The following is a 10000-nucleotide window of genomic DNA, read 5'->3' on the forward strand; positions in this document are numbered from 1 at the left end:
CTCTACCTGCCAGTCCGCCACCCGCAGCAACCGGTGCGGGTACGGCGTCAGCAGCTTCGGGAGCGTCACCTCCACCAGCGTGTCCACCGACCTGCTCGGACCCGAATTCAACACCTGCACGCACAACGGATGAATGTGAGCGAACGGCCGAGAGGGTCAACGTTATCTTGTTGGCGTCGTGAAAGATTTGCGAGCCCGGATGAACGCGGAGGTGTCCCTTGGACGCCAGTTTGAGAGGAAGCAAGCGTTAACGGGTGAGGCGCATGAATCGGCGCGCCGTTTGATGGCGCGAGAAACCACAGTCAAGAAGAATGAGTGAGACGACCTCCACCAAGGAATGAAGCGTGACCTTGTACGTGTAGTTGAAGCTTTGCGAGTAGCATTGGACCGCCGCGGCGTCGTCTCCAAACACAAACGACGTCGGAGTCACAAAACTGGTCAAAACAAACGAATGGCAAACGTCATTCGTTCGGCGGTTGATGCCCCGCCCCCCCAGCCCCCCAATCGATTATTTCTTGCATTGATTGTTATCACAAGATATTTCATACGATCCAAGTGAGCATCAGTGAACGAATGAAGGGTTACCCGTGGATGTTGACGTCGACGCCGTACTTGAGAGGAAGCGACAAGGCGACGGCGTTGTCGTGGAGATACTCGGAGCTTTCCAGGTTCTCACTGAGGACGCGGCACGAACTCGTGTCATCTTCCGTTGCGTTGCGGATACCCCCCCCCCAAAAAAAAGAAATGCTTTCCTCACCTGCTGGCGTGGGCGTGAACCACCAGGTGGCCCGGTGTCGCGTTGCGGTTGACGTCCAACAGGAAGCTGACGTTCACCTGCCACAAAAACCAAAAATTGCACTCGGCTCTTTGGGCTTTCACAACTGGACGTTGGGGCTGACCAAGGTTATTCGACTTTGTGAAAAAGAACATCAGAACGAAGAGCGATGTCACTTTTTTGCGTGAAACTCCATCCGGCACTGATAAAACGACCAACAGTGATCACATTTCTTGTCCTGCAAGAGCTTTGCGAGTCCCTTTCAAATGGAATGACGGTTCTGCTGTCGCCGGTTGGCACAAGCGCAGTCCTTGGTGAGCCCCCCACCCCCACCCACCCCTAATGCACAATCTGAACTGAAAATGAAGCATGCAACCAAGTCCCAAATGATTCTAACCCAGTCGCCTGAACGTGCAAGTGCAAAAAAAAAAAAGAAAAAATGAGAGGAGATGACTCGTTTCATGATGTCATACGCGTCGTATTTCAAAGCGTTACCAGGGAGCGAGATGCCAGGATGAGGCTGGAGAAGCTGCAGGCGACTCCGACCGTGATGCGGTTGGCTTCCTCCGCGACATCGCAACTCACCACCTTGTCCTCCTGCACGCGCACACACACCACAAGGGCCGGCGTCAAATGGACGATCGACTGTCGCTCGAGGGCGCGGGCGCGGGGCCCGTCCGGCGGCCGCTCACGTTGTCGACGACTTTGACGTAGTGCACGTCGCGGGGGAAGCGCAGGGCGAGCCGCGGCAGGAAGGCGTCGTCTCCGGCCACCGCCAGGCTGACGTTGAGCATCGCGCCGCGGCCGGAGCCCAGCGCAAAGTAGCGAGCGCCCCTGCGCGCACCGAGCTCCGTCAGCTTTTCAACCCGGTCCTGGCGAAGGGGAATACGGCGCGCCTGTTCCTTACCGAGGCAGGACCAGCGCGGCGTCCAGTCGCAAGTCCGTTGAACAGTTGGCCAGGACGCAGCGGCGAGCGAACAGCGTCTGACACGACAGACAAGTCGGCCACCCGTCACGTTGGGCGGACAAAGGACGGACGGACTGGTCGCCGCCATACCTTGCCGTATTGAGCTCTTAGCTGGCTTGGATTATGACGACGTTCGCTCGCTCCCCCTACCTGGTTGCTGACGGTATTGCCGTTCCCCGCCGCCCTCCGCAGGACCGGCCTGAGCGCCGCGAAGGCTTTGCTGGCATGCTTGTGAGCGGTCGTCTTGCGGAGGCTGTAGGACACTTCGAAACGGACCGGCGTGAAAACATCACGCACGTCCTTCTGCAAGGGCAAACACACCCGCGACGGCGTTAACGTCCGCAAATATCAAGCGCGCGCGCGCACACACTTGCACTGACACAAATACGTCAACAGACGCGCGCGCACACACACAAACACACACACAAAAACGCATGCATACACCCACGCGCTCTTATGCTAATAGCTAGCAGCAACAGCATCATGCGAAGAACAGCCGGTGAGCGTGGCGGCGTTTACCTTTCGATACGCCACGTGGTTGGTGCAGCCGAGCTGGCCGAGGCGCACCCTCACGCGGGCCCTCGTGCTATTGGATGAGCCGTTGCCGTGGAAATAAAAACGGTGGGGGAAGGACGGCTGGTGCAGGAGGTCGGAGGTCAGGTCGTACTGAAGATCTGATGAGAAAAGCGTGAGGTCAGCATCGGTGGGTGGAGGCAAAACGCCGAAAACTAAGACGTGATTAGCCTATTTTTGGTTAAGCTAACTCAGCTAGCTCATGCTCGTCTGTTTCATGTTGGAACCAGTTGTGGAATGTAGCTTCGCGTGAAATAAGGGTGCAAAGGCGAGGCCCGCTAAGCTAATTTGTCCATCTTATCGCTAAGATAGCCCATCGATCCGAACCTAATTGTTTTGTTTGAGCACTCGCTGGATCATGTTTGAAGGTTGCATTGCTGTTTAGGGTTTGCGAGTAAAATGTGACCGATCTCAGCTCATCAGCCTCCCTATGCTAAGCTAACCTAGCTAGTCTCTGCTAAGCTAACAAACCGATGGCTCCTTTGTAGTGTCTGGAGGTGACTCGGAAGCAGACGCTGACATCGATGCTGGCCGCCTGCTGCTGGATGCTCTCGGGCAGGACGAGCGAGGCCGCCACCTGCAGGACGGGACGAGACCTGCGCCGCACACAAACCTCAATCAGGCTTCCTGTTTCCCGTTCGCTCGCTCCTTGCTTTTTGTTTACCTGAGGACGACGGCGGCGTCCGAGAGGAACGCGCCCACGGCAACGTCTGCGACACACGCGCGACAATGTCAGTCGGTGCGCACGCACGCACGCAAATCCACCACCACGCAGGGATGCACACGCAACACGCCCGCGACGCAGTGTCACCTTGGTAGCCGTTGTCGTCGACGTCCACGCCCGAGCTCAGCGATTGGCCGAACATGCGGAGGTCAGCGCCCAGCACCGCCCCGCTGATCCTCTGTCAACACGATGATGTCATCAATGCAAAGCTAACCGGGCATGCAAAGTGTGAGCGTGCGAGCGAGCGCTCACTCTTGGAAAGAGAACGCCAGCGTGCGTTTCTCTTCTTGGACTGGCCTTTTTGGGGTGTGCTTTTGCGAATGGACAGCTCAGCACCGTGTACTTGTGTGACAGGAACGTCTGGGCGGTTTGGAGTGTGTGCGTATGTGTGGCGTCTGCTTGTTTGTTGTTGTGGGCGTGTCCTGATGTGTGGGGACCTGGAATGTGTGTCCTTGCGTGGGTGTTCATGTCCTGCATGTGTGCGTCGGATATGAACGGAAGTGCGTGTCCTTGTTCGCTTGTGTCAACCCGCGATGGAAATGCGTTTGTGCGCGCGTGTGTACCTGCGATGGCGTTTGCGAGATGCCGTGTCTCCCGCCGTTGTAGATGTACACGGCCCCTTTGAGATCGTCCTCCTGAGGGGCACCCACCGCCACCTCTTCACGCGCACGCACAAAACGAGCAGTAACAAGCATCAGTTGGGGAGCGCAGCAACGTCGGCGGCCTTTTGACTTCGGGTTCAGGTTCGCTTCGGCGTGCCGCTTACCCGGATAACCGTCGTCATCCAGGTCCCCCAAGTCCGCGATGGTCTCCCCGAATCGGGCGGCGAGGGCGTTGCCCCCGCTCAGCTGAAACTCCGCCTCCACGAGCTTCGCCTGAGTCGGAACGACGTCGTCAGTGCGGTCCCACCGTGTGTGGACCGACAAGATGGCCGCGGGGCCAACTCACCCGCCCCTGGTTGAGGAAGACGTGAACACGCCCCTCCTCCCTGCTGGCACCCGTCGCCATGGGAGCGCCCACCAAGAGATCCGATAGTTTGTCGCCATTCAGGTCCACTGCACGCACGCTAGCGCCAAAGTAGGAGCCGAGCTACGCACGCAATTACACAATGAGCATGACCAACAGTTGCTCACAACATTGGTGCTAATTGGCTGGCTGGAACAGTGCAGCTAACATCAGTTGGTAACACCATCGCTATTAGTTAGCATTAGCATTGGCATCAGTTGCTAATCGTATCTGGTAGCATTAGCGTGTTTCGTGTCGTATTGCTGCCAGCATCGGTCACGCTGGCATGATGAGTTACCATGACCTTTCACATCAGCATCAGTTCATCGTAGAGTAAAACAAGCCCACTCGTTAGCGACAGCCACAGTTGAGCACCCGGTGATCTTCTACTGTAGTTGTACTTAGTTAGCGTCAGCACGAGCTGGTATCTTTTAACGAGCATATTTGATTCCATCAGTGGTCACCTCTCTTCCAGAAACGTGAGCTAGCACACGTAGCATGTTGCCGTCCACTGAGAAGATAAACACCTTGGAGTAAAACAAAAAAAAGTTATTAAAAATGATATCTATAGCTTTAATGTTGTTGTTTTTTTTTTTTTGGAGTAATATTTGCTTTACTTTTCCTCTCTGGTTGTACTGCGGGGCCCCTCCCACCACCTCCAAGATAGAAGCATCCAGGAAGTGCCCTGCGTCCACTGAGTAGCCTGAAACATACAAAATTGTCGTTTTATCGAACTCTAAACAATAATCATAATAAAACGAGCATCTCATGTCAAAAAATGTATTCAAGCTAATTGGAAGAATCCTTTGGCTAATTGCTAGCTCACTGAAATGAACTGCTCGCATTCTTAAGCTAATTAATATCATCTGGGTGCTTCAAAAACAATCTTCAAACATTGCTAGGCTCATGAGGACAATTCTTAAGCTAATATCGAGCATTCTGAGGCCAATTACGAGCATTTGAGGCAAGAACATCATTGGGCTAATCACTAGCATCTCTAAGCTAATTACGAGCGTCCTGAGGCTGAAAACAAATGGATGAAAGCTCGTATTCGTATCCTTTCGCTTATTTCTAGCATCCGTAAAGTAACTGCTCGAATTTCTTCGGCAAATTACGAGCACTCCTAAGGCGAATAAACTGACGCCTGTTTCCTATTCGGTTCATTTTGTCCAATCAGATTTCATCGTCGTCTCTGCATACCAGCGCCCTTCACCTCTCGAAAGACACGCTGTATTGAAGGTGATGACGGAGGCTCTGCGAGTGGCCACAAACGCTGACGTCGTGTGCTCATTTCGTGACGTTTGCTCCGATGGAAAGAGCGGGGGGCTGAGAGCCCCTCGCCGTCAAGCGCAAACAGCAGCACCAATGATTAACTTGATGTCAAGCGCGGTGACGTCCTTGAGCGTGTCTCTTAGCACCTGTTAGCGCCGCGCCAAGGCCCCCGTTTGTGTACTCGGCAAACTCGGTTAACGGTGGCGAACGCCGCATTCGAGGGGGGTGGCCAGCCTTTGAGCAGACGACCTGGGAGCTTTTGAGTTGCAAAGTCAGAGAAAACAAATCAAGGAGCCCCGACTTCACCAACCGACGCTTCAAGTTGACGTCACTTGACAAACGGCGACGTCCGTAACGAACGAGATTCCAAACGTATCTCGCAAACATATCAATGCAGCGGAAGCCGCCTTACGTTAGCGGAGGCCCGTCGCGTCCCGTCATTGCGTTTCTGCGGTGTCGCAAAGACGCCTTCGGACCTGAGCCGCCGCCGTCTCGGAAACGGCGCGCCGACGTGTTTGCGCGCCCCGGCGGTCGGCTCACCCAAGTAGCTTCCGAAGCCCACCGAGCCGTCGTCGTCCAGGTAGACGGACATGACGCCGCTGGACGTGTTGAAGACCAGCACGGAACCCGTCCAGTACGACGTCCCCGGAGCGCCCATGATGATCAGGTCCTGAGCGATGATGCGTCCGGCCGGACGAGACGTGGAGGTCAGGACAACACGGAGGCCACAACGAGACATTGACTTGACCCAAAGACTCATTGGCCGTCGGGCTGGAAGTGTAAGTCTTCCAAAAATCGCAGGACATTTGTTGTGTTCTGTCACGACAGAAGCATTAAAAAAAAGAAAAAAAAACTTCCAAAAGAAAGCGTAGATGCTCGCCTTTGACCAGAAATAAGAAAAGTTTGTCGCCGTGGTCTAGAAATCAGCTGGAGAAGATGCATTGGCTGTTGCGTTTCGAGGACTCAACCCATGATTGGCAGTTTAACTCATCCGATCAATTGTTGGTCAATCGCTGACTTTGCCCATGAGGTTGGAGATTTTTGTCACACGTCACCGACTTGAGTTTTTCACAGAATACCTGCGATCGGGTCGTTATCGGGAGGCCTAATTCAGACTTTTGACCCGCGTCGTCGTCACCTGAGCGAGTCGGTTGGCCATTCCAGCTTGACAGGAGCCGTACTCCTCGCCAAACTTCCTCTGGTGGTCTGCAACGCACACACACGGGCGCAGGCGCGTCAAAACCTTCCACGCAGACGTCGGATGCCAAAGACGGCATTTCGCGCAGGCGTCGAGTGTGCGAAATCCAAAGACGGGAAATCATGTCCGGCGGACACCCGCAAAGACGGACAATGTTAAACTAAACAGTGAAAGCACATCGCTCCAAGCACATTTTGTTTGGCCCCGCGCCGAGTCGCGCGGCAGTCGCCTTCAAGCTACTCGCTCCGCGTTTTTTGAGCGCCCCTTCTCCAGAAGACGGAGGGCGCGCTCAAGACCGGCTCACCACACCGCTGCCTTTTATGTTGAAGCTCTCACTTTGGACAGAAGGATACGGACTTGTTGCCATTTCTTGAACGCCCCCCTCCCCCCACCCCACTTCTCCACCGTCCGGTCATACAGATGTACTTTCACTCAGCGTGCGTGCGTGTACCTCTGTAGCAGGGTATGATCGGCTGCGCGTGCGCGAGGCTGTCGTCGTAGCGATAACAAACGCCGTGCGGCAGTTTGTTGTTCTGTCTGTCGTTCCTGGAGTAGAACACGTTCTTCCAGCGGTGTGCGCAAGCCTACGCGCAAACGGTGCCGGGCAATTGCAACCCATGTGCACGCATGCAAAAAAAAAAAAAAAAAATCATCAATAATCAAGATTTTAAAAAGACAATAAAAAGTAACAGAAATGAAAACAGAAAATGTGTAAAACCAAAATGGAAGAAGTCAAATACATAAAATAAAGGGTGACCAAAAAATGGATTTAAAAAAGGAAAATGAAAACAAATCCAATTCGAACAAAAGATAAATAACTTTTCAATGAGATCAATAGAGGCAAGCGCGTCCATAAATCCAAAGTGCGGACGAAACCGGCACGCGCGCTCATGCGACGATCTCGCGAGCGACACATTCAGTGACATCACCCGAAATAAACGATCATGTCTAGTAAGGCGATTTTAGCCGAAAAAAATGACCATGTATATAGTAAGGCGTTTTTAGCCCAAAAAAAACGACCATGTATAGTAAGGCGTTTTGAGTCGAAAAAAACGACCATGTATAGTAAGGCGTTTTTTTGCCGAAAAAAACGACCATGTATAGTAAGGCGTTTTTAGCCGAAAAAAAACGACCATGTATAGTAAGGCGTTTTTGGCCGAAAAAACGACCATGTATAGTAAGGCGTTTTTGGCCCAAAAAACGACCATTGTATAGTACGACCATGTATAGTAAGGCGTTTGTGGCCGAAAAAACGACCATGTATAGTAAGGCGTTTTTGGCCCAAAAAACGACCATGTATAGTAAGGCGTTTTTGGCCCAAAAAAACGACCATGTTTAGTAAGGCGTTTTTAGCCCAAAAAAACAACCATGTCTAGTAAAGCGTTTTTAGCCGAAAAAAATGACCATGTATAGTAAGGTGTTTTTAGTTGAAAAAAACGACCATGTATAGTAAGGCGTTTTTTTGCCGAAAAAAAAAGACCATGTATAGTAAGGCGTTTTAAGTTGACGTGTCGTTGGCGTTTCGGCTCGCCTTCTCGGCCGCTCCACACTGAGAAACATCGGCAGTGTAAGTTTGATTTGGAATGCCCGTGCGCGTACGGCGGGGCCCGATTTACGATAGAAGTGATCATTTGTGTTGTGTACCAACCAGGACGTGTCCTCCCGCTCCGCCGCGCTGGCCGGCTTGTCGCGACAGGCTGACGCCCAACCACTGGTGGTCGCTCTCGGCCGAGCACGTCTTCCCGCACTGCGCCACGTCTATGTGGGCACACAAATGGCTGTTATGTGCGTGCCGGGCCTCTAGGTGGCCACGGTGGGGCGACTAGCATCGCATCAAAAGTAAGAAATGAACAAGAAAACGCCCCCCACAAAATACCAAAGTCATCCTAAATTCAGGACACACAGACACACACATATGCAAAGACGTACATCCAAAAAGCATCCGATTCACAAGACACAAAACCCCACCTGACCAATCAGGCACAAATACAAAAGCCCGCTCACCCACCCACCCAAGGACAGACGCATGGCAAAAGCTCGCAGGTGAAGCCGTCATGCGTACGGCAGGCCCCCGGCTGGCGAGGATGGCCAAGTCGAAATTTGGACTTCAATCATTCCGGAAATTGGAACGAGTAAATCCAACCAAAAATTACCGGCGGGCATCAGCCGGCAGTTTGGTTGCTCCGTCGCGATGGCGCAACGGTAAACGCCGCCTGGAGACAACGAAGAAGACGACGAAGAAGAGTTGTCCACTGGAGCCCCCACCACCAACCTAACCCACACACACACACACACACACACACACACACACACACACACAGAGGATGTGTGCATGAGGCACGGGTTCGAGCATGCCAATTGGCCCCACCCCCGCGACCAGACGCCCGCCCACCCACCAGCTGCGCTTCCCGTGCCGGTGGAGCAGCACCGAGTATCCGAACATGGAGGCGGGAGCTCCGTCGAAGCGCAGCGCCTGTTCCACGTCCAAGGTGTACCCGGAGACCAAGACCAGGACCCGGAGCAGGACCGCCATCAGGACCGGCCCGGAGGCTGCGGGACGCGCCGTCATCTCACTGCGGGATGAGTGACAAAACGATTGGCGCTGAGGACATTTGGAGACTTTCCTCTGCTTGCGCAAACCGTGGAAAGTCGGAAAGAGGACAGGCGGGATATCGGCGATCCCGAGCGCTTGGCATCCGCGACGCCGAGCAAAGCGCAAAGGCGGGCCGACGAAAGGCCACTTCCAACGCCAGGTGGCGCGTGCGACAGAGAAGGCCGACCTCGCCGAAGCACCAGTCGCCCGATGTGACGGAAAAGTCCACGCGACTCAGAAACAATCCGCACTCAAATCAAGAGGTGTCCTCTGAAATGCCACACATGGGCCAAGAGCTCCACGAAGTTACTTTGCGACGCTTCACACCTGCTGAAAGGTCATGGAAAGTCGAGAAAACGCTCCTCAATTGATGACAACTCGCACCAACGGCGCCACGGCTCTGACGATCAAGTTACATGAAAGGCCGGCCCAAAACTTTTGAAGGCGTGCTGAAAAGGGAACATTTCATTCACATTCCAAACGCAAATCAGAAGTTGTTGTTTTAGCTTCGTCGGGAGCCAGCGAGAATCAAATGTGTCACATGTTCGAAAAAAAATCCCTTTGGTGGCTCACATGGCTTCCGAATGGCCTGAAAATAGATTTGCGTTGAAAAACCGTTGAAGCCAACAGGAATTGTCAACGCGTGCTACATCGAGCGCTCAAACGCAGGTAGGTTCGTTTTTTTTTAGCTCCCTTGTGAGTTTGGTATGGAAAAAAAAAAGCATTTTGGACCTTCGGTGGATTTTCGAATGACGTCACACACCTGTCCCACGTGTTCTTTCCACTCATGAATGAATGAACGAGACAAATAGCACGCGATCAATGGTGGAGGGCAGTCTTCATTCATTTGGCTCCCTTCCATTCAAATGTGTCACATGTCCCCACTGGGGGCT

The 10000-nt window shown here is 53.4% G+C and overlaps 1 protein-coding gene across 5 annotated transcripts in view; it reads right to left on the minus strand.

Moving 5' to 3' along the window:
- itga4 (integrin alpha 4) overlaps positions 1-10000 on the minus strand; it is a 15179-nt gene that overhangs the window by 4359 nt on the left and 820 nt on the right. For 2 of the 5 annotated variants that reach the window (XM_019871934.1, XM_019871939.1), the window contains exons 1-24: positions 9871-9911; positions 8911-9087; positions 8668-8786; positions 8163-8272; positions 6966-7098; positions 6455-6522; positions 5857-5986; positions 4662-4747; positions 4509-4571; positions 3988-4128; positions 3806-3914; positions 3603-3697; positions 3127-3217; positions 2980-3025; positions 2787-2911; positions 2262-2416; positions 1893-2045; positions 1683-1759; positions 1468-1609; positions 1271-1372; positions 758-834; positions 586-675; positions 350-434; positions 7-114 (exon numbers count right to left, since the gene is read on the minus strand). In XM_019871934.1, the coding sequence (XP_019727493.1) occupies positions 7-114; positions 350-434; positions 586-675; positions 758-834; positions 1271-1372; positions 1468-1609; positions 1683-1759; positions 1893-2045; positions 2262-2416; positions 2787-2911; positions 2980-3025; positions 3127-3217; positions 3603-3697; positions 3806-3914; positions 3988-4128; positions 4509-4571; positions 4662-4747; positions 5857-5986; positions 6455-6522; positions 6966-7098; positions 8163-8272; positions 8668-8786; positions 8911-9087; positions 9871-9896 (2508 nt within the window). In that variant the 5' untranslated portion in view covers positions 9897-9911. Of the gene's footprint in view, positions 1-6; positions 115-349; positions 435-585; positions 676-757; positions 835-1270; positions 1373-1467; positions 1610-1682; positions 1760-1892; positions 2046-2261; positions 2417-2786; positions 2912-2979; positions 3026-3126; positions 3218-3602; positions 3698-3805; positions 3915-3987; positions 4129-4508; positions 4572-4661; positions 4748-5856; positions 5987-6454; positions 6523-6965; positions 7099-8162; positions 8273-8667; positions 8787-8910; positions 9142-9456; positions 9485-9870; positions 9912-10000 lie in introns of those variants that run through there. The other 3 variants (XM_019871935.1, XM_019871936.1, XM_019871938.1) reach the window with 3 other exon arrangements.

The sequence above is a fragment of the Hippocampus comes genome, unplaced genomic scaffold (assembly GCF_001891065.2).
Source record: "Hippocampus comes isolate QL1 unplaced genomic scaffold, H_comes_QL1_v1.1 scaffold277, whole genome shotgun sequence".
Lineage (NCBI taxonomy): Eukaryota > Metazoa > Chordata > Actinopteri > Syngnathiformes > Syngnathidae > Hippocampus > Hippocampus comes.